Here is a 24,744-nt window from a genome sequence, read left to right as displayed (position 1 = left end):
CCAGTTAGGGGACACTATACAGACTTAACATGGAAAGAGCTGGTAGGCCATCCCCTTGAATTGGGACAGGTCTCAGACGGGGGGGAGGGGAAGTATTGTGTCTAATGTAAGAAACAAGTGACTGGAGTCCATTAGGAGTCATCAACCAATGCTTAGCCTTGGCAAGTAAACAGCAAAAGAACAAATAACTTAAATGTTGATATCTGTAGTGGGCACATCCGTTTCCCATCCCATGCCATTGTGCAGCAGTGTGAAGGGTAGCTAGTGAAATCTACAAAAGCAGCTTTTGCATGATAGCCTGCAGCAGGTTGCCTAAAATAGCTTGTGTTGAATAAACAAATACCTCACAAAACAAAACACTACAAACCACATCTCATTAAATTATTTTACTTAAAACATTTCAATGCAGCAGGTAACAACTGTAGAATTGTATTCACAAATTGAACCTCTATACCCCTATGTTGGTCTACCCGTATAGATGCATGGTCTACGGTGATAGCCATAAAAAAAGGTTCTGTTGCCAGGTGGTGTAGAACAGCCTTCGGTTAGCTGCAATCTGAAATAGGCACAAATACAATCTTCAAGAAAGCCCCCACCCCAAGTTGGCTAGACTTCCCAGTTTTCTTAGCCCCCTCCCCTTCTCCCACACCCCAAACAAAACAAAATAAAATCCAACATTCTAGTTTATACAGTTTACAAAGTCACCAACAAGTAACACTGGAAAAACATAATAAAGTCAGACATGTGAATGCTGAGTGAAATGTAGCTTTTGAAAGGCCAGCTGTGGAACAGAATGCCCAGGGAACCAACTGCAAAGACACCCAAGAAACAAAAATTTGACTTTTAAAGACCATTCAATACACTCACCACTCAGAAAATTAGCCAAACCGAGTGAAAGAAATTTAGAGAAAAGTGATCACAACATTTTACAATTGTCGTGAGGTCAACAAGGACGTGCAAGGGGTCATCATGCCCTTTGGATAGTCCATATAACCCACAATCAACTGTTGCAAAGTCACAGCATTTCATTAGTAGAAAACAAACAGTGATACATCATGTAAGAGTGCAATCATGAAGGTTTTGTGGAAGGAGGTGAATAGTTCTAAATCAGCCCATCTACCAGAACTGCCAGTTGTCAAAAATAACATGCAGTTAATGGGACAAAAAAGCCCCTTCTATTTCAATAAGATTCTAGACTTAACGGAGCAAAAATTTAGCCAGTGATTGTGCACACTTGTACAAATTTAGAAGAGCAATGATTGAATTACCAAACAGTGAAATACTCAAGGCAGCGATCTGTGAAACTCTCCCACACTTCATCCCGCCATCACACACAAGAAAGAAATGGAGCAACAACTGCTATAAACATTGCTTTACTCTAACGAAAACAAGAAGCAGTGGAATTATTTTTTTCTCACTCAAAAAAAAAACCAAATAGCAAACCAGACCACATAAAAACACAGTAGAAGAGATATAGCATTAGAAAGTCAATCCACCAAGCTTCAAAACAGAAAAAGTGAGGGGTGATTGGATTTGCTTTCTTATTACGCAGCCAGCCAGGGCCACAAGAATTCCTATTTTAGGGAAAAACGTAACCACATTAAGATATCAAGAGCCCTTTTGAGACTCCCTCCATCTGTGTTTACACAACAAAGCAATAAATTAAAACCGGTGTATAACTAAGGAACACCAGATAAAATGCCACATATTTGCCATTCTAATGTCTAAGGCTGATAACAGAATTTAGAAAATAACTTAAAACTTCCGAGGTTTTCCAATATTTTACTCCATCTGGTTATGCAATAACAGATCTAAGGTCCCAAGTGCTCTGCATTGGAAACCCTTCAATAAAACATGGACTAAAACAGCAGACTACTGGTTTAAAATAATAAAAAGTTACATATTTTGTCCTGAAGTTGAAAAACTGAAATATAGTTTCAGGGGAACCCCTACTCCAAATATCAAACATATTGCAGTCTCATAGGTAAGTGGCCAAATAGGTGCAACCAAAATGAAGGTCACAAGTGGATACAGTGAATGCCAGATTCCCTTAAAAATAAATATATTTCAAAGCGAAGTTCTTTTACAAAGGCTTTTATCAAAAATATAGGAAATGTAACTAATGTTGTTATGGTTGCAGGAAGGACTGCCAACAAATGCTCCCAATTCAGTGCCCCTCTGCTACTGAAATAGTGAAATTATTACACAGTACATTTGGGGGGGTTTCTTTAGGCAGGTTAATGTACAAAGTGGCTTAAACGAGGACTGTAATCCTTACAGAATACACTCAAGTTTCCGTTTCATCAAGGGAGGTATGACAAAGCTTGAAACTTTCGGTCTTTCTTCCCATTCATCGTGCAGGTCTGCAGTCTGCTTCCATCTGCAGACATTAAGGCTCATGACAATATACATATACAATAAAAACCAAACATGTTGGCAAGAGAAGGCCACAAAAATGGATTGGTCCAGCATGAATCAGAAACTTGCTCTATATAAACTTTAACCAAAATGAGAGCACACCTTTCAAATATAGAAAACACCTGCAGACATTTGTAAAAAATAGGCTCTCTGCTTACAATTATATTAAGTTTCCTATACATGCCAGAACAGGGAATCACATCAGACAGAAAAGGAAGGAATTCAGAGCCCAATAACCTTTAAAAATGGCCCTTAAAAGCAATTTCTACAATCGAAAAATAAAACAGGAAAACATTTACACCCTGGCAGGAAAATAAAAGGAAAATACATTCATGTTACCAAAGGCTAACACTGATCCACATTTATAGTACAACAATTAAAAAATAAATCCATCTGATCAGAAAAGTTAAAAAAAAATAAAAATGTGGGGGGACCATAGTATGAAAATACAGACGTTACATTGGATTCAGATTAATTGAAAGAACACTGACAAATTTGCTACGGTTCACAAAATAAAAATTAAAAAGTGGAAGAATTGACCAAGGCACAGAATTTAAGTGGGGCATGCAGACTTCTGGATGTTACTGAAAAAAAATGTGGAGTATGTGCTTCCTCTGTTCCCCTGTACAACTCACTGAAGATTACTGGACTGTGAGAAAAGGCAAAGGTAAACAATCGTTTTGCAGCAAGTGGCCTGTAAAATTCAAATTTGAATGTAACACTGTGAAACAACTGGTATGAGAACCAATCAAATAAACAGAACAGTTCATGAGGAATTGTGCCCTATGTAGTTAGATCATCTGCAAATGGCAGCTGAATATTTAGCACAAAATGGTTATCCTTTCCCTCAAACCGATTTTTTTTTCCAATGAGTTTGTTACTAAATCAGTTTGAACTTACTGCTGGCAAACCTCTTATTTACCCTTTCTTTGAGTGATCAGTGACTCAATGAAAAGGAGCTGCAGACATTGTTAAGTAGAGCTATGGAATATGAAAGACAGCAGCTGGCAATCAAACCATAACCCTTCAAAAAGCCAAAAGCTCAGCCATCAACAAGATCTACCAAGTGCATCAACACTATAGATAAAGCACTGCACCACAACCCTCTTAGATGACGCGGACTGCAACAATGCCAATTTTCAGCCATCCTCAGATGCAGAAAATGTTAACTAGTACAACTAAATGTTTTACATGACAGGGTACAGAGAGGATACTGCCAAAGGAAACTCCACCTATTACAATAAAAAAAAAAAAAAGTATGAAGCAGCTGCCAACAGCAACCCATTAATGACTTTCAGAGATTGCTGAGTAATGACCCCATGCTCCAACACTCAAGTTGCAACCATACAGAACACAGTTAGTAGATCATGACACTTAACTAGGCTAAGCCAATGAGTACACAGTGAGTGGTCCAATGGTCTATCTTACTGGTCTTTAGCAAGAGAGTCGAGACATTAAAAAAAAAAAAAAACACAGAAGTCAGCAATATCCACTAAAAAGGCACCGCTCTGCCTGTGTCGTGAGCTTGGACTATTGGCGACACTGCAGGATGCCTTGGTCATTTCCCCTCAGTTAAAAATAAAATAAAAGCATCAAGACAAACATATAAAAAACGAGAACACATTACATGGTAATCACAAAATAGACACACTGAAACATAGTGCTTCCAGGGTGGACGCATTAGAATATTCTCTTGCGTTTCAGGTAGGAATCTGCGTAGTGCCCGCCAAGACCTTGTGAGTGCTGTCCGACATATCCCCCTTCTGGGCTGGGCTCTGGTGAGGGGATAAGATGAGAAAAGCCACGCTTCTGACCTCCAATGGGAGTCTAGGAGGAAGAACAGCATAACATGAAACTATGTCTCCTGCAGAAGCACGTACATTTTCATTTTTACAGTTCTACATTCTTGGAAGTATGACAGGAGGAGAAAAATGACTTAGTTGCAACTACAGTTCTTCAACATTCGCATAGTTGATAGAGCTGCATGCTTGAAAATTCCACCATTGTCAGTCCGAGAGTTTTTGTTAAACAATATACAATATCAGTGTACCTGTGCACATGACACTGGAAAAGCCATAGACAACATACAACCTACCCAACCTCTTATTTTAACCCGAAGTCTGGTCAGAATGAAAGCCACTATTATCTACCACCCCCACCCACCCACACACTCCCTTTGAAGGCTATAATTGAAGATTTCTCTGAGCTCAGACTATCCTGAGGCCAATATCAGCCTCATTCAGAAAGGGTTAGAGAGGGTTGCAAGTGAATATATGCAAAATACTGATGCTGAAGAAGTTACTTATCTTTGGCAACGCTCTTTCTGGTGGATACTCCATCTCAATGCAGCTTACATACATTAGAATTTTCCCCAGATGCCAAACTGGATCCGGGAACTTCTCAGCAATGCTCCTGCCTATCACTAGGTAGTTTGATGAAGGTTTAGGCTGGCTCCATACTTCCCCGGAAGTGACGGAGTGGAGGTGTTCAGAAGATTCAGCCCTGCACAATGACCTCAATGTCTTGATTGCCTCCTTCTGTATCTTAGATGTAGAGCATGACAATTGGTGATACAAGTGTGCAAATTCTTAAGTTGGGACCTTTTAGATGTTAAAAATAGGCTACACCATAAAACATTGCGATGAGGGTAGTGAGGAATCTGCAGTTATACTATTCACCAGAAAGTTCATTGTCCGTTCAAGGTAAATAACTTGTTCTTCTAATTGATACTTATAATCAGAGACTCCGGACTTAGAACATATACCAAGGCAGCATCTCATTAAGGAGGATGGTCTGTAGAGTAGACTCAGACCAAAAAGCCCAGCTGAACCGAGCAGACATGAGGTTTCCCAGTCAGACCTGGTTGCCAAGCTAGTAGTGCTTCATAGACATATTCAGAGACATCCACATCGTACTTTGCAGATATCAAGAACGGATACACTTTAAGCCAAAGCAGTGGTAAAGGCCTTGGCCCGTTTGGAATGGGCTCTCAAGTCCTCCAGAGGTAGCAGCTCTTGATGACGAGGACTACCCCCATCCCCCTCCTCCCCACCCTTAAGTAATTACCAGTGGCTGAGAATAATTCAAGCATTCCATCCAACTCTTTTTTGAATACCAAGATGGAAGGGAGTCACAAACTTTAAGAAGATCGCCCAAATCCTCAGCACCAATCTATCTGGAAAGTAGCTGTTGTCCTTGAGAAACTGTACAAGCCACAGCCTGATGCACTGCAGGAAAACCTTCAGAGATGCCTATTTTTCAAGTTGGATGATGATCTGGCTCTCTACTTGAGATCAGAGGCCTCGGATCTTCACCACCCCAGGTGAAGCCACCCCAGACCCTGCAGTCAAGCATACATCACCACTGTGTGCTCACAGACAGAAAGAGTGGCCAGCATGTCCCCATGTAATTCTGGTTGCCTGATCACAACCTATGTTGGGCCAGCTCCTCCAAAACCTTGATTGTGTTCCAAAAGTGGCACTGATGGTGGCCACCACTGGGACTTTAGGTTTCACTGCAGAGCTCACATATGCCGCCTTGTGTGGCTGACAGGGAGGATGCACAAGGCTACACTGCCACAAAGCCTCACAGCCACCATTACCAGGAAGCAGTATCATACTGAAACTATCTGAATTTTAGTCCAAATTTCCTGACTCATTGTGGTGGAGGAAAAGTTATAAACTTCACCACCAGGACAGCAGCAATGAATAAAAGCTTCTGTGACAGAATCAGGTGTGACTTCAGCTTGCTTACAGTAAACCAACAAAATTAGCAGTTCCGCTGAAACTTGTCAGCCTACGACTGACTGTGGCAAGCATGCCTTCAGCAGCCAGTCATCGAGGGATAGTAACACCTGGCATCCAAAGACTACCAATGACCTCAGCCATCACTTTCTGGAATACTCACCGGGCGCTGATGAGGTTGAAGCAGAGCATGGCAAACTGAATATACTACAGGTAACGTCTGTGGGACTGTAATATAGGCATATGAAAATACACATCCTACAAATCCAAGACACCATCCACTCTTCCAGGTGCAGGGCAGAAATTATATGAGCGTAGGAGAGCATTTTGAATTTGATCCCAGAATGCCTTCCTGCTGAAGTACAGAGGTCCAAGACAGGCCAAAGGCCCCATCATTTTCACAGATGAAGTAATAGAACATTCCCTGCCTTTCTCTGAATCCGGTTCTCCATCTATGGAACCCTTGGAAAGCAACAGGCATTTCTATAGCAAAAGGATGTCAGATGCTCTTCTGACATTAATTGTGGTGTGGGAGGAATACTGGGTGGGGAGGAGAGAAAAGGTAGGGCATAGCTCTTTAAAACAATCAGCAAGACCAACTGGTTGAACATGATGGATCGCCAACTTCGGAGGAAGTGATGAATCCTGCCCCACCCACAACCGGTTGGACATGGGCTGCAGGGAACAAACTAAATTATATTTGTTGAGAGCTGTAGCAAGGAAAGATACATTTTTAGTCTGGTTCCCTTGCTAGCCTGTGAGCTGTCTGGCATGCCTGTGGCTCTGAAAAGCCTAGGCCCTCTGCAGCCTTACTAGCTGAGAAGGCTGGTGCTGACTGTATGCTGGGCCCCAGGGATAACCCCTAAATATTCTGAATTCGGGGGAAAATTGAATTGCAGGGAACAGCCCCAAAGAGTGCAATTTAGCTCTGCTATCTTGCAAGCACTCCAAGGCAGAGTCCGTCTGGTCTCCAAAGAGGTGAGACAAAGCAAGGGAATATGCTTTAGCAAAGAGCATACATAAGAAAATCTAGGTGATCTCATCCAGGAGTGTCTACGAAGCAGAACACTGGCACAACTGCCCTGCCAACACCTGCTGTAGATCCTCTGAGCCAAAGAGATCAAGGTTGGCCGGGACCACCAACATCTTGCTGACCGTGCCCAAAAGAGTATTCTCATCGGCCAAAAAGACAGTCTGTGTGAATCGATTTTAATGCAAGGCTGAAAGAAGAAAACGTGTTTGGTTAGACAATCCAAAAGGATTGAGGTCTTTGGCACAGGATTGGTCAGAAATTAGTTCACTTTACTGGTCAAAGCCTGTACAATGAGACTCTCTGAAGTAGGATGCTTGGTAAGAAAATCTGAGTCGTCAGGTGTCCGCCCGTGTTGCCTGGCTATCTGCTGGTCTCTACCAGGTAGCAATCAACGTATCTGTGAGGGTGTCATTAAATGGAAGGATACTGAATGTTGAATCAGGCTGCAAAATTCCAGTAAAAACTTTTAGTCTCAATGAAGTGTGGATGTAATTATAGTACTTCAGCTGAATCATCACTGCAAATGAGGAACCTCCTTCCATTGCTGGTCCATGTGGCAAGTCTAGCTCTGTCATAGAGAAAGTGTCAAGCCAACTGACATTTTGTACATTAAGGAGTAAGTCATTGCCATTTAACCATCATCAGTAACCTTCGAAGCACCCTGCTATGGAATAGTATGAAACCTAGAGAGCAAATGGAGCTTCTGCTGATAGTTTCGATGTGGTGGAGGCACTGTGTTAGAGTCCGACTGCATGACTTTCTTGTAATTTCAGTGCAAAACATTGGTCGTGCTTGGGCTCAAACTGTAGCCAGTGGAACTGGTAGTAGCAGGTACGGATCTTGGGGCCAGAATGGAAGTCTGTACCAGAGTCAGTACAACCCAGATAATATATCCTGGGGGGGGGAGGGGGGGGGGGGGGGGGAGAAGACTAACAGGGAAAGACCTGCCAGCAGTAACTAGACTGAAGGCCCCTGTTGTACCATGGGCCCCAAAGGTGTGGCAGAGAAAGCCAGAAGCATGCGAAAGTTTTGCAGCATGGGATCTTTAAGCCTCGATCTGCTGTAGGGGTTGACGATGGCCTAGGAAACACTAGGGCTGTTGGGACCAACTGAGGAATTGGTTTCCTAGCTGGCGATCTTCAGTGAGTGAGACTTGCACCTTCTTGTTGAAGTCAGTGGTGGGATGGGGTTAGAGTCCTCTTCGGAAGTAGAGCTGTGCAGAAACTGCCCCTTGACAAGGAGTGTGATTAGGAGCATGGCCCTCCATGATGACCATGACATGTCAGGCAACATACAACTACACCACCTAGTTTTGAAAGGCCTTCAGATGCATTAGGATGCATTTATTACAAGACTTCAGAGTAGTGTCTGGAGCCAAGGCACCAAAGGCACAAATTGTACAGGTATGTGACCGACATCGGTATCCTGCAGTCACAACATGGGTTTGTCATTTTCGGTGGTGAAATTGTTTCCTAGCATACTGTTCCAGTTGTTTTTAAGAGACTTCAGAAAACCAACAAGGTTGGAGTGGAACTCTGTTGCTTTCTGTACCTTCCAACACAGATCCAGACTGCAGCACATAGCTGCGCCACTTATATACTACTCTGCTCTATTACTTCCTGGATGGTATGAAGTCAGCGTTGAATAACACGACGCCACCCATCATTGCACCAATACAGAATTCTCCAATTTGAGTCTGGCACCTGGGGATATTCTAGGTTGAGATATCTGGTTTAGAATAATCAGCAACTGCCTTTTCAGAAGACTTTTTAAGAAGCAGGCATCCCGGAGGCCCCTTCTTTGATTGCCCAAGTTTAGCTAGTTAAGATATGCCCCGGCCTTCCAGAATTGCCAAAGCCAAACGTCTGTCTGTCTTTTGGCAAGTTAAAACATCTGTGTCAGGAGGTATGGTTTGGATGGAAGAAAGAAATATAAATGGCATGATTGTTGTAGGAAGTTGGCTCTGTATATACTATTTTAAAGTAAGAAATAGTGTGCACAGAGTCCAAGGGTTCCCCTTAGAAGTAAGATAGTGGCAAAAGTAGATAATTCTAATGCTCTGTTTTGTGGTAGTGTGGTCGAGCAGTAGGCTTATCAGAAGGTAGTATTAAGCATTTGTTGTACACACACAGGCAATAAATGAGGAACACACACTCAGACAATTCCAGGCCAATAGGTTTTTATATATTTTCTTAGTTTATTTTAAGAACCACAGGTTCAAGATTTACATTAAACACTTTAAATGTAAGGTACTTCACTTAGATACTTTAGGAACTTTGAATGAACACAATATCATGTACAGTCTTTGTAAAAATGGCAATAAGCTATTTCAAAAGTGGACACTGCAAAAATCAACAGTTCCTGGGGGAGGTAAGTAAAGGTTAGTTTTGAAGGTAAGTAAAACACTTACAAGTCTCAAATTGGGGCATAGGCAGCCCACCGTTGGGGGTTCAAGGTAACCCCAAAGTTACCACACCAGCAGCTCAGGGCCGGTCAGGTGCAGAGGTCAAAGAGGTCCCAAATCACATAGGCTTCTATAGAGAACAGGGGTGCCCCGGTTCCAGTCTGCCAGCAGGTAAGAACCCGCGTCCTCGGGTGCAGACCAGGGGGGTTTTGTAGGGCACTTTGGGGGGGGGGGGGGGCATGGGGGAACACAAGAAGGCACAGAAGGTACACCCTCAGCGGCACAGGGGCGGCCGGGTGCAGTGTGCAAACAGGCGTCAGGTTTTGTATAGGAAGTAATGGAGAGACCCGGGGGTCACTTCAACGATGCAGGCAGGCACAGGGGGGGCTCCTAGGGGCAGCCACCACCTGGGCTAGGCAGAGGGTCACCTGGGGGTCGCTCTTGCACTGGAGTTTGGTTCCTTCAAGCCCTGGGGGCTGCGGGTGCAGTGTTGGGTCCAGGCGTCGGGTCCCTTGTTACAGGCAGTCACGGTCAGGGGAAGCCTCTGGATTCTCTCTGCAGGCGTTGCTGTGGGGCTCAGGGGGGTCGTCTCTGGTTACTCACGGGCTCGCAGTCACCGGGGAGTCCTCCCTGAGGTGTTGGTTTTCTGCAGGTCGAGCCGGGGGCGTCAGGTGCAGAGTGGGAAGTCTCACGCTTCCAGCGGGAAACGTGAAGTCTTTAAAGTTGCTTCTTTGTTGCAAGGAAGTAGCAGGTTTTTGAACAGGGCCACTGTTCACATGAGTTTCTTGGTCCTTGGGTACAGGGCAGTCCTCTGAGGACTCAGAGGTCGCTGGTCCCTGTTGGATGCATTGCTGTTGCAGTTTTCGTCGAAGTTGGGAGACAGGCCGGTAGGGCTTGGGCCAAGGCAGTTGTCGTCTCAGTCTTCTCTGCAGGGCTTCAGGTCAGCAGTCCTCCTTTGTTAAGGTTGCAGGAATCTACTTTCTTAGGTTCTGGGATGCCCCTAAATACTGAATTTAGGGGTGTGTTTAGCTCTGGGAGGGCAGTAGCCAATGGCTACTGTCCTTGGGGGTGACTACACCCTCTTCGTGCCTCCTCCCTGTGGGGAGGGGGCACATCCCTAAACCTACTGGGGGAATCCTCCAAACTCAAGATGGAGGATTTCTCAAGGCAGGGGTCACCTCAGCTCAGGGCACCTTAGGGGCTGTCCTGACTGGTGGGTGACTCCTTGTTTTTCTCATTACCTCCTCCAGCCTTGCGGACAAAAGTGGGGGCAGTGGCCGAAGGGGCTGGCATCTCCACTAGCTGGGATGCCCTGGGGTGCTGAAAAAAAAAGGGGTGAGCCTTTGAGGCTCACCGCCAGGTGTTACAGTTCCTGCAGGGGGAGGTGAGAAGCACCTCCACCCAGTACAGGCTTTGTTCCTGGCCACAGAGTGACAAAGGCACTCTCCCCATGTGGCCAGCAACATGTCTGGTGTGGGGCAGGCTGGGAGAAACTGGTCAGCCTACACTGGAAGTCGGGTATGTTTTCAGGGGGCATCTATAAGATGCCCTCTGGGGTGTATTTCACAATAAAATGTACACTGGCATCAGTGTGCATTTATTGTGCTGAGAAGTTTGATACCAGTTTTCAGTGTAGCCATTATGGTACTGCAGAGTTCGTGTTTGACAAACTCCCAGACCATATACTCTTATGGCTACCCTGCACTTACAATGTCTAATGTTTTGCTTAGACACTGTAGGGGCATAGTGCTCATGCACATATGCCCTCACCTGTGGTATAGTGCACCCTGCCTTAGGGCTGTAAGGCCTTCTAGAGGGGTGACTTACCTATGCCACAGGCAGTGTGAGGTTGGCATGGCACTCTGAGGGGAGTGCCATGTCGACTTAGTCATTTTCTCCCCACCAGCACACACAAGCTGAGAGGCAGTGTGCATGTGCTGAGTGAGGGGTCCCTAGGGCGACATAAGACAAGCGGCAGGCCTTAGAGACCTTCCCTGGCATCAGGGCCCTTGGTACCAAGGGTACCAGTTACAAGGGACTTACCTGAGTGCCAGGGTTGTGCCAATTGTGGAGACAAAGGTACAGTTTAGGGAAAGACCACTGGTGCTGGGGCCTGGTAAGCAGGGTCCCAGCACACTTTCAAATCATAACTTAGCATCAGCAAAGGCAAAAGGTTAGGGGGTAACCATGCCAAGGAGGCATTTCCTTACAACATGGTACACTCCTCTGAAGTAACCTCTTGTGGAGGTTGCGGAGCCTGCTGATGCTTGAAGGAAGTTGGGGTGTCTGGGGAAGTGGTATTGGAGGCACCTTGGTACGCTGACCTGTGAAAGGACCCATGAGGGAAAGGTGTCTTGAGGACACCCATTGCTTTGGTGGTCTTAATATTCTTTACCTATTACAGCATCTCATGAACCTGGGGAATGAATAAGTGCTCCTCATCGAAAGGCAGATTGAGGCGATGCTGTTGGACGTCTAGCTTGAGGCAGGGAGCCAAGCGTTTGTATAGGAGAATGCTAGAATTGATGCCAAGAGCTGTGGCGTCAGCAGCATCAATGGCACATCAAATGGTAATGCTCAAAATGAGCTAGCCTCTTGAGACTAGCTCATGATGTCTCTTGTCGTAATCCTCCATCGTATCCTAGTCGGACCAGTTGTATCAGTAAAGGAGGCCAATTGAGTTGACAATGTGCCAGTGGTTGGCTGATTACGCTGCAACCCGCTTACCAGCTGCAATGTGCTTGCTATCTTTGTCCAATGGTGGCACATGGCTGGTACCCTGTGCACTGGCTCGTTTTAGAGATCTAAGTGCCTTTAGGGAGTCTGAATGGAGGTGACCCTGGATAGAGAGCTGGTCTGAAGGGTAGGATGTGCATTTTTTGTCTACTTAGGAGTGACTACATTGGCTTTAACTGACTCCTTAAAGAAGTCTGTGGTCGTTTTGAGCTTACCATTCAGCAGTGGGAGGTACTGCATGGAACATTGTGAGCTGGACAGAGTTTCCAGCAGAAAGTCCTCTTTGATGGCATCCCTGTGATTGTTGACCTTATGGAATGAAGCAGCCCTACCGGGGACCTCATGGTAGGAGGTAGTGTCACCTGGTAGAGAGGGACAGGTGGGATGAGGATTGCAGTCCATGCCCTCCTGGCAGGTTCACATCATAGAATCCCAGTCTACTCATAGGATCCCTGACTGTTGATCCCTAAAATCAGAGTGTGGTGACCCCTGGGATAATTAAAAAAGGGGGTCAGAGGGGAGAGAATGTGTGAGGGTGTGGGATTTGAGGCTGGGAGAAGGTTGGGGATGGGGCATTGAGTAGTGGCTAAGCATGGGGTCTGAGGCAGAGGTTCAAAGTCGACCATGACCCGAAGGAAGCAATGGCCCAGAAGCCCGTCGCTGAGTCTAGAGAATGGCTATCTGGCTTTTTTTGGGGGTGGGAGGGAAGGGATTGGGGGGGGGGGGGGGGGGGAGGGCTTGTTGGGAGTGCAAGCAGTGTTAAAAGAGTAATACTCACAACCAGTCGGGGGTCTTCAACCTCCAAATGTAAGCCAGAACTTTATGCGGGCGAGAAGGCCTCCTGTTGATGCTTACCCTCAGGGTCTTTGGTTCATCTGTGCGTGACGTTTACAAGCCCGACAGTCTTGAGTAGTCATCTTCGACCGGAAAGAGTGGCAGGGGTCGCAGAAGGCCTAGATGTACTCGCGAGAGAGAGCATGCAGACCTGATGTAGCTCGGCCCAGGGGTATTTTGCGAGACACTGAGGCCAGTCTCAGAAAGGCATCCATTCCATCACAGGCATGGCGATGACCGAGCAAAACAGACTGGGGGGCTTCGGGTTGAAGGGTGAGACCCCCACCAAGGGTCAAAGTAAACGACTCGCAGCCCGGCAGAACAAAGCTGCATGCGTCAAGAAGTTGAAGGAAAGGGAAAACAATAGCAAAACAATACCTAAAAAAGGGAGAGGAACTTGTAGTGTAGCCATTTTTAATGTAGCTTTCTGCGCGTTTGATTAAAGTATTAGGCCTCTGTGCACTTTGCCCTAGATGCATTTTATTTAGCCTCGCACTGTTATTTTACAATAACCAGTTTCACGGTCTTGTTTTATCTTCTTCTATCACACTGTTTAGCTTCCTTCAGCACTGAACTTCTCAAACAATACATTCTTGCTCGCTCTGCTTCAGTCAAGGATACAGTCTGGTACGTTGCCAATAGACGTGGTAGAAGTTTAGTCTTTAGGGTTCGTAGAACGTACACATTATTACGTAGGAACGTTTCTTAGAACACCGGCGTGTTAGTTATAAAAACACTTTCTAGTCCTGGTACACGTAAGAGGGAGATTCCAACCAGGAACCCACAACTAGATGCCGACTGCCCTGTTGCAGATGCTGATCCAAATCACAGGCCTTTGCTCAGGTATGAGGGTTGATGTCCTACCGGGGAACCTGAAAGGCAGGCTAGTGCTTCACATGCTGTGCTCAAAATATAACTTAGCGAACGTAATCTAGTTGCACTATGATAGCATTATTCTTATGTTTCACTCTCCTCGTTACTATTTCAATCCAACTGTGTTGTATGGTTCTGGTTATTGCGGCTCACGCCTTGTTTTCTAAAATGCAGTTGTTTTATTAAACCAATCTTTAAAACTCAAACTGCCTTTGTCATTTATATATGAGACCACACTGTGTATGAGAGAACTGGTTGTGACCTGAGCGACCACGACGTCCCTGGGAAGCACTAAGATGTCATGCGCTCGGCTGTCCAATTGTCTCTTCCTTTTGGGAGAGATAAGGCACTGCTAGTTAGCCAGAGCTCAACCCAGATTTGGGGTGACAAGGGTCCTTCGCCGTGGGTCAGACTTAGTCCCCCACACTGTGAACGATCTTGCCGCCCAAAAATCCAGTAGTCTCATTAGGATAATGAAAGCCTACGCGACAAACTGAAGAGTACACAACGACTGAGTCTATCCAGAGCTCTGTAATACACATCCGAGCCAGACGGTGGAAAGAAAATATTCTAACAATGGAGCAGATGACCATGCAGCAAGAGGTGGAGTCACACTTCCTTGTGATTCAAGAATTCTTCAGGAGACAAAATAAATAAATTAGCTTGCACAGATCTGGCCCCAGCACTCGACGGCCAGAGTATGCACAGCATGTGTATCCACATCTCACCGGACTCAACCTATTGACTCAGGTGGTATCGTCTCCGGTTTTGGACCATTAGTAGATTAACACTTTTTCAAATAGGCGCAGGGGTGTGGAATTTATTCAAATATCTACTTGTCCAGGGGACAGGTTGCTTCTTAAATCTACTTGTCCTGTAAAAAGATCTACTTGTCCCTTTGGTGCCATGTAGTGTGGCGACAAATTATGGCAGCAATCTCATTATGTAAGTGCTCTGATAATAGCCTCTCTGATTATGCCAGGGCTACTACCATAGTATGGCTTGAATACTTGCAGTTTCAATCCCTACTGTAGCAATTTCCTTATTTTGCCACCTTTCTGCAGATCTGCATACTGGGGCTGGAGGAAGCAGTAAGCAATAGTTCCAGGGCTGGAATGCCTTTGAGTCTGCAAACCTACTAACTTGCATGTTTTCAGGGATGTGGAATTCCTATCGCCCGACGCCCGGGGTCAAGGGCAACAAGTTTTTATGTTTACTTTGTCCTTGGGACAAGTAGGCCCAACCCCCTGCAGCACAAACCCTTTAGCTGCCTGTTTACAGAGAGTGGAACTCTGCAGTTGAGGTAATGTGTTTCCTAAAGATAATGCTGTTCGAACTTGTATTTATGGTTCATTATTTGAAAGCCTTCATTATTAGGGTGAGTGCTGTAAATAAATGTTTTAAGGTCACACTTCACTACTGACGTTGGTTCCAGTACAAAAAAAATAATAACTGTATACACATGTTTGAAAAGTTTAGGCTATGAGGCTAAATATAATGCTCCCAGAATGCTCTCTGATTAGATGCAAATGAAGTGTCATTTAGTACAATGTGTTGATGCATGCTAGTATTTCCCAAAAATATTTCTAATGGAAAATCAGTGTAACCATTTTCAACACGATTATGGGAAGCATGAAAATAAACAAACACTGACAAAGCCAACTAATCTGACATATTTTTATAAGTCTTTTAGTTTCATCAATGCGTGTCTTGTTTTGACATGGCTTTTGTAACACTTTATTGCTGTGGGAGCTACCAGGCCCTCAACATTGTAACAAACACTGGCATAACACCCCCAAAAAGTTTTTGAACTCTAAAAGCACACGTTGCCACCAGCGGCATAACAAAGTCCCCCAGCCGCCCTCCAGGGGGCCCCTTCAGCACAGCACCTGTCCTGAGTGAGTCTGGAGAGGGGGCTCCTCCATGTTCTTTGCAAAGGGGCACCCTCCAGTTTCGTTACGTCACTGATTGCCACTGTAGTTCCTGACACTGAACAAAACTACTTTGTGTGGCAATATGCTCCTTGTGGAAGAGCAGAATGCGATCACTCACAGTAAAGCCAGCCGAAAGAGAGAGAAATAGAAGTTTAATAAAAACAAAATGTCTTTGTTAACACCAGACCTAATTAGGGACCAAGACCCACATGTAGGTAGCTTTTTGCATGTCGCAAACAGCGACTTTCGCTGTTTGCGACGTGCAAAAAGCACATTGCGATGCACAAACCCAGTTTTGCGATTCGGTAACCTGGTTACTGAATCGCAAAACTGGTTTGCGACTCGCAATTAGTAAGGGGTGTTCCCTTCCTAATTGCAACTCGCATTGCAATGTAGGATTGTTTTGTGAACGCGGGCGCAAACCAATCGCAGTTTGCACCCATTTCAAATGGGTGCTAACACTTTCGCAAAAGGGAAGGGATCCCCATGGGACCCCTTCCCCATTGTGAATGTCACTGTAAACATTTTTTCAGAGCAGGCATTTTCACAAGCTTCTCTCTAATATTTTCCCATAATAGGAAAGGTTGGACATTTACTCCTGACAATGGCAGAATTAGAACTTCTTCCAGGGTGGCGGCCCTCACAGGGATGGTGGCCTGCTGGAGACAGCAGACCACCATGTCTGTGACTGCTTTTCAATAAAGCAGGTTTTTTTTTTTTTTTTTTTTTTTTTTTTTTTTTTTAAATGCAGGACGTTTTTCTTAAAGGAAAACGAGATGCATAACAAAAACGAAAAATGAAACGTTTTCGTTTCTATTTTTCAGAGCAGGCAGTGGTCCACAGGACCACTGCCTACTCTGAAAAAATGTTTACAGTGACATTCACAATGGGGAAGGAGTCCCATGGGGATCCCTTCCCTTTTGCGAAAGTGTTAGCACCCATTTGAAATGGGTGCAAACTGCGATTGGTTTGCGCCCGCGTTCACAAAACAATCCTACATTGCAATGCGAGTCGCAATTAGGAAGGGAACACCCCTTACTAATTGCGAGTCGCAAACCAGTTTTGCGATTCGGTAACCAGGTTACCGAATCGCAAAACTGGGATTGTGCATCGCAATGTGCTTTTTGCACATCGCAAACAGCGAAAGTCGCTGTTTGCGACATGCAAAAAGCTACCTACATGTGGGTCTTGGTCCCTAATTAGGTCTGGTGTTAACAAAGACATTTTGTTTTTATTAAACTTCTATTTCTCTCTCTTTCGGCTGGCTTTACTGTGAGTGATCGCATTCTGCTCTTCCACAAGGAGCATATTGCCACACAAAGTAGTTTTGTTCAGTGTCAGGAACTACAGTGGCAATCAGTGACGTAACGAAACTGGAGGGTGCCCCTTTGCAAAGAACATGGAGGAGCCCGCTCTCCAGACTCACTCAGGGCAGGTGCTGTGCTGAAGGGGCCCCCTGGAGGGCGGTTGGGGGGCCTTTGTTATGCCGCTGGTGGCAACGTGTGCTTTTAGAGTTCAAAAACTTTTTGGGGGGGTTTTGCCAGTGTTTGTTACAATGTTTTGTAAAGTGTTACAAAAGCCATGTCAAAACAAGACACGCATTGATGAAACTAAAAGACTTATAAAAAAATATGTCAGATTAGTTGGCTTTGTCAGTGTTTGTTTATTTTCATGCTTCCCATAATCGTGTTGAAAATGGTTACACTGATTTTCCATTAGAAATATTTTTGGGAAATACTAGCATGCATCAACACATTGTACTAAATGACACTTCATTTGCATCTAATCAGAGAGCATTCTGGGAGCATTATATTTAGCCTCATAGCCTAAACTTTTCAAACATGTGTATACAGTTATTTTTTTTGTACTGGAACCAACGTCAGTAGTGAAGTGTGACCTTAAAACATTTATTTACAGCACTCACCCTAATAATGAAGGCTTTCAAATAACGAACCATAAATACAAGTTCGAACAGCATTATCTTTAGGAAACACCTTACCTCAACTGCAGAGAGTTCCACTCTCTGTAAACAGGCAGCCAAAGGGTTTGTGCTGCAGGGGGTTGGGCCTACTTGTCCCAAGGACAAAGTAAACATAAAAACTTGTTGCCCTTGACCCCAAACAAGATGTCCCGGGCGTGGGGCGATAGGAATTCCACATCCCTGTAGGCGGCAGCCGAATCATCATTTCAAAAGTGATTGCATAGTACTGCAGTCTCAATGAGGAATCTGCTGCTGCATCTACACCCAGAAAGTACTAGTAGGTGAATGTGTGCCTGTTCTATATAGAAACCTGGCATAACCTGTGTAAAAGCGCACAACATAGCAGATTGCTGTTGAGGGAATGCTCATGGTTAAGTGTGAAGTAACTTCCTCACAGAGATCTATTTGTCTTTTTGTAACAGATATTTCATGTGGACAGCCATTTTAACAGAGCTTGCTAAGAGGGGTTAACCACTCAGGATGCCCAAAGATCAAATATCAGATCAGCGCTTCTTACACATTTGCTCTTCTCCTGACAAAACTTAAGGCACTGAGTACGTCTAGAGAAGGAATGGTCTTTTCTGTATTCATGGTTGGGTTTGTGAAGAAGGAACAAGTACCACATGCTTGTTAAGATGGAAGTCTGAAGGCACTTTAGGTATTAACTGAGTTTTTTACCCCCAAGTCTTCAGAATTAGAGAGTGATTTTGATCATCAAAACTTCCAATCATCAACTACTGTGGAAGAGGTCTATGTGAGAATCAACGACTTTTAAGGAAATAAACTTAAATCAGTTTTGTGATTTAGCTCAAAAAAGACCTGTACAGAGTTAAGACTGTTTAGATCCCAAAGAACTAGTGGACGTTTCTCTGGGAGAAAAGACATGGAACAAACCTTTCATAAATTGCTTGATTACTCTGCGAGAAGAATGACTTCAAGAGAAAAATCACACAATAACGAAGTGCACCTTCACTGAGGCATGTCTGTGGCCTGATTTTGCAGATCTAGCAGGGATGGCAAAATCTGATCAGGTCACTTATGCAGACCTTTACTTGCACACAGATACTGAAACTCCTCCACTCAGCCTTGCTTGTCTTAGAAGCAGAAAATGCATGTGCCTGCACAAATACATTCCTACAGTCTTTTGTTATATTCAAATCCTCAGGAGCCAGCCAAGATGGTTCATGGATTGTAGATCATGACTATTTTTTTCCGTCTGGACAGAAGTTTTGTGTTTACTCCAAGGGTAAACAGAACACCCCAACAGACTTAGTAGTTTAGTGTACCAATATGGTCTCAGCTATGCAGGGGAAACTATACTGCGTTTGCATGGCCAGCTGTTCTTTGACTGTCATGACAACGGTATATGAGGGAAAGGCTTATACCACGATGTAGCACCAGTTAATAAAAAATAAATAAAAAAATTAGATTCACCTCTCACCTACCCAGAAAACCCTGCTGGTAATGCTTAAAGGGAAAAATATGGCATTTCCTGCTCTCCCAAGTCACGGATAGATACAGTTGAAGCTGGTCTCACCTATGCGTTACTGAACTCAGCAGTTGCAGAATATCCACCTGCGTCATACTTAATGGTGCAGAGATATGGAAGGAAAGCCTGTAGCCTCAATCCACTATAGGGGAGTGATTTCTTTTTATATATATTTTTTTTTTAATAACCAAAATACATCTTCTGACCCGAGATGGAATACTTCATAAATCTACTTGCTCTATTTAAAAATCCACTTCCCCATTTTTGATCATACTGACTGCTGAACACACCAATGTTTCTGTTTAACATATGCATATTCATAGAATTTAAGACTGATCTCTGTTAAGGACAGCATTTTGATCACAGTAGGGCTGTAATAGGCATGGGCTTTTGTAATGCCACATTTCCTATTTACATGAGTTCAGGATGTGCCACTGCTTTAATTGTACCATTGCTCTCTTTAAAGGAGTCCTGTGAAATGCGTTGGCAAATCAACTTTTAAGCATCCACTTCCGTTCACAAAGGGTTACTGGAAATAAAACAAGATTATATTTGTTGTCCAGCACCTAGATTGCCAACCGGATATCAACAAATTCACTCAGTCTGACCTTCTCTACTTGAGCATTGAATAACTCATGGACAAACAGCTTCATTGCACTGTACCAGTTTTTGCACACAACTGAGCATATACCAAGCACAAAATCATTGATTTGTTTACATTTTACAGCTGCATGAACTATGTTCATTGCAGCATGTTTGATGCCTGGTTTGGATGTAGCAAAGTTGGCGAAATCTGAACAGATTTAACAGATAAGAGACAACATTTTATGGGTTTGATTGTCAAAGCCATTTACACGTGTAAGCGTGGCTTACACGCACAAAGGAGGTTTTGTGCTTGTAAAGAGATTTTCTCACTTGATTATTTTTGTATGAGTAAATGTACTCGGAGGATGGAAACAAGTAAGAAGTGGTGATTTCAGGGCTGGAATGCCTCATTGGTTTAAGCCCATTTGCAAACATACACATTTAAAAGCAGTCACATCTCCTCTCCATGCAATTTCCCCAGTTTGGAGTAAGATGGTTTCCATGGTAGGAAAGGGTGGTCCCCTCAAAAAAGAAGGTGGAGAGTTAGGAGAAAGAAAGCCTGCAATGAACCCCACATGGAACTCCCAATTTTGCTCAGTGCCCCTAAAAATGCCTGCCATCTTGATCAAGTAGTGGCACAGGTAGGTGTGACTGAATAGAATGATCAGTGTTTTGCAACTGCAGCAATGACCCAATCAGGGCGAACTGTGAGACAGTTTGAAGAGTCTAGGGTGTGGTACTTTGTCTACAGCAGGCACTGTGGCTGGGTCAATTTAAGTCCTTCTTGCTAGGCAGTCCAAAATCGGGATAAGTGACTTTCTAGGTTGGTCTGCAAAATTACAGAGGAATTGTAATCATGGGAAGTCTACATTTCTCTGATCATTTCTAGCACAGCATCTTGGAAACAGTGCCTGGACTCAGTTTGAGGTTTTTGTTGGCCTCTAGAAGGCACAAGTGAATTATCTTGGTCATTCTGACCCAGAGTGTCACTCATGAGCAGGAGGGTCCACGTCTCTGTTCTGCCCCATCACAGACAAACTTCATCCTCACTTTCCAATGTGTTCATCCACACCCTCTGTGGCCAGAAAAATCAAGTACGCTCTGGAGTGAAAGCAGAAACGCTACAAGTATTTGAGACGGCAAAGGTTAATGCAATGGTAGTGATTTGACCACTGCCAGACTAGGGGCCTTTAAACAGCAAGTGGAGTTGACAGCTTTGTACACATACTCTTCAACATTTGTTGAAATTATCTTAAGAAATGAACAGGAACCTGGCCCATCTGTAGTTCTGGTTCAACAATGTACCGACCTCAAAGCCTTGCAGGTCAAACACAAAACAAACAAAAGAGTATCTGACAGCTTGAATAGTAAATGGTCAATTTGGTGGTTACCACACCAAGCCACGTACATGTGGCATCACATGGCACAAATGGATTTCATGGAAGGGCATCTAAGAGAAAGGATGACATCTACCACTTCTGTCAGCAGGTCAAATACCTGATCAGAGGACAGGTGTTCATGCCCACAAGCGCCAGGTACCACACTCTCCTAGCCCACTCCAGAGCTAAAATGACGACTTTGGATAGGTCGTTCCTGATCTTTTTCAGAACTCAAGGCAAGAGACAGGAGCACAAAGGCACAAAGTAGTCCAGAAATTCAGTCCAGCTGGAACTCATTTCCTATAGTGTGTTCTTGTGGAAAACTCAACGTGCAAATGTTTTTGACCGTGTTATCAGGGGTCTCCCATTGCCAGATCGGATCTGGCATCCAAGAAACCAGACATGTAGTATGTGGCCACGAACATTCCACGACAGTCCAGCCAACTCATGAGGCATAGAGCCTTCTGGCACAAGGCCCAGGACCCAACTCCGCCCTCTTACAATACCACACAGTGGTGTTGTCTTTGGAAACCTGCCCCAGCCTCCCTTTGATGACTGTGTGAAGGCCAAGCAAACAGTTCCTAACTCCAGCAAGTTTATATGGAGTTGGGCTTCAACTAGAGACCAGAATCTTCTGATCTCAAACTCCTGTAAGTGACTTTAACCCAGCTTTGACATGTCATTCACCACCATTGTAGGAAGTTGGCTCTGTATGGGCTATTTCAAAGTAAGGAATAGCATGCACAGAGTCCAAGGGTTCCCCTTAGAGGTAAAATAGTGGTAAAAAGAGATAATACTAATGCTCTATTTTGTGGTAGTGTGGTCGAGCAGTAGGCTTATCCAAGGAGTAGTGTTAAGCATTTGTTGTACATACACACAGACAATAAATGAGGTACACACACTCAGAGACAAATCCAGCCAATAGGTTTTGTTATAGAAAAATATCTTTTCTTAGTTTATTTTAAGAACCACAGGTTCAAATTTAACATGTAATATCTTGTTTGAAAGGTATTGCAGGTAAGTACATTAGGAACTTTGAATCATTTCAATTGCATGTATACTTTTCAAGTTATTCACAAATAGCTACTTTAAAAGTGGACACAGTGCAATTTTCACAGTTCCTGGGGGAGGTAAGTTTTTGTTAGTTTTACCAGGTAAGTAAGACACTTACAGGGTTCAGTTCTTGGTCCAAGGTAGCCCACCGTTGGGGATTCAGAGCAACCCCAAAGTCACCACACCAGCAGCTCAGGGCCAGTCAGGTGCAGAGTTCAAAGTGGTGCCCAAAACGCATAGGCTAGAATGGAGAGAAGGGGGTGCCCCGGTTCCGGTCTGCTTGCAGGTAAGTACCCGCGTCTTCGGAGGGCAGACCAGGGGGGTTTTGTAGGGCACCGGGGGGGGACACAAGCCCACACAGAAATTTCACCCTCAGCAGCGCGGGGGCGGCCGGGTGCAGTGTAGAAACAAGCGTCGGGTTTGCAATGTTAGTCTATGAGAGATCAACGGATCTCTTCAGCGCTGCAGGCAGGCAAGGGGGGGCTTCCTCGGGGAAACCTCCACTTGGGCAAGGGAGAGGGACTCCTGGGGGTCACTTCTCCAGTGAAAGTCCGGTCCTTCAGGTCCTGGGGGCTGCGGGTGCAGGGTCTTTTCCAGGCGTCGGGACTTAGGTTTCAGAGAGTCGCGGTCAGGGGAAGCCTCGGGATTCCCTCTGCAGGCGGCGCTGTGGGGGCTCAGGGGGGACAGGTTTTGGTACTCTCAGTCGTAGAGTAGTCCGGGGGTCCTCCCTGAGGTGTTGGTTCTCCACCAGCCGAGTCGGGGTCGCCGGGTGCAGTGTTGCAAGTCTCACGCTTCTTGCGGGGAGTTGCAGGGTTCTTTAAAGCTGCTTCTGGAAACAAAGTTGCAGTCTTTTTGGAGCAGGTCCGCTGTCCTCGGGAGTTTCTTGTCTTTTTCGAAGCAGGGCAGTCCTCAGAGGAGTCAGAGGTCGCTGGTCCCTTGGAAGGCGTCGCTGGAGCAGAGTTCTTTGGAAGGCAGGAGACAGGCCGGTGAGTTTCTGGAGCCAAGGCAGTTGTTGTCTTCTGGTCTTCCTCTGCAGGGGTTTTCAGCTGGGCAGTCCTTCTTGTTGTTGCAGGAATCTAATTTTCTAGGGTTCAGGGTAGCCCTTAAATACTAAATTTAAGGGCGTGTTTAGGTCTGGGGGGGTTAGTAGCCAATGGCTACTAGCCCTGAGGGTGGGTACACCCTCTTTGTGCCTCCTCCCAAGGGGAGGGGGTCACAATCCTAACCCTATTGGGGGAATCCTCCATCTGCAAGATGGAGGATTTCTAAAAGTTAGAGTCACCTCAGCTCAGGACACCTTAGGGGCTGTCCTGACTGGCCAGTGACTCCTCCTTGTTGCTTTCTTTGTTCCCTCCAGCCTTGCCGCCAAAAGTGGGGGCCGTGGCCGGAGGGGGCGGGCAACTCCACTAAGCTGGAGTGCCCTGCTGGGCTGTGACAAAGGGGTGAGCCTTTGAGGCTCACCGCCAGGTGTTACAGCTCCTGCCTGGGGGAGGTGTTAGCATCTCCACCCAGTGCAGGCTTTGTTACTGGCCTCAGAGTGACAAAGGCACTCTCCCCATGGGGCCAGCAACATGTCTCTAGTGTGGCAGGCTGCTGGAACCAGTCAGCCTACACAGATAGTTGGTTAAGTTTCAGGGGGCACCTCTAAGGTGCCCTCTGGGGTGTATTTTGCAATAAAATGTACACTGGCATCAGTGTGCATTTATTGTGCTGAGAAGTTTGATACCAAACTTCCCAGTTTTCAGTGTAGCCATTATGGTGCTGTGGAGTTCGTGTTTGACAAACTCTCAGACCATATACTCTTATGGCTACCCTGCACTTACAATGTCTAAGGTTTTGTTTAGACACTGTAGGGGTACCATGCTCATGCACTGGTACCCTCACCTATGGTATAGTGCACCCTGCCTTAGGGCTGTAAGGCCTGCTAGAGGGGTGTCTTACCTATACTGCATAGGCAGTGAGAGGCTGGCATGGCACCATGAGGGGAGTGCCATGTCGACTTACTCGTTTTGTCCTCACTAGCACACACAAGCTGGCAAGCAGTGTGTCTGTGCTGAGTGAGAGGTCTCCAGGGTGGCATAAGACATGCTGCAGCCCTTCGAGACCTTCCTTGGCATCAGGGCCCTTGGTACTAGAAGTACCAGTTACAAGGGACTTATCTGGATGCCAGGGTCTGCCAATTGTGGATACAATGGTACATTTTAGGTGAAAGAACACTGGTGCTGGGGCCTGGTTAGCAGGGTCCCAGCACACTTCTCAGTCAAGTCAGCATCAGTATCAGG

At 45.2% G+C, this 24,744-nt stretch overlaps 1 protein-coding gene across 2 annotated transcripts in view; it reads right to left on the bottom strand.

The window, feature by feature from the left end:
- Positions 1-371: 371 nt before the first annotated feature.
- The window catches only part of RAVER1 (ribonucleoprotein, PTB binding 1), a 251,857-nt gene continuing 227,484 nt past the window's right edge, over positions 372-24,744 (bottom strand). For both annotated transcript variants that reach the window (XM_069231826.1, XM_069231827.1), the window contains exon 13: positions 372-4,245. In XM_069231826.1, the coding sequence (XP_069087927.1) occupies positions 4,099-4,245 (147 nt within the window). In that variant the 3' untranslated portion in view covers positions 372-4,098. The remainder of the gene's footprint in view (positions 4,246-24,744) is intronic.

Source organism: Pleurodeles waltl, chromosome 4_2 (genome assembly GCF_031143425.1).
Source record: "Pleurodeles waltl isolate 20211129_DDA chromosome 4_2, aPleWal1.hap1.20221129, whole genome shotgun sequence".
Lineage (NCBI taxonomy): Eukaryota > Metazoa > Chordata > Amphibia > Caudata > Salamandridae > Pleurodeles > Pleurodeles waltl.
Note: the sequence above shows the minus strand (reverse complement) of the source record. Positions and strands in the feature narration are given on the sequence as shown.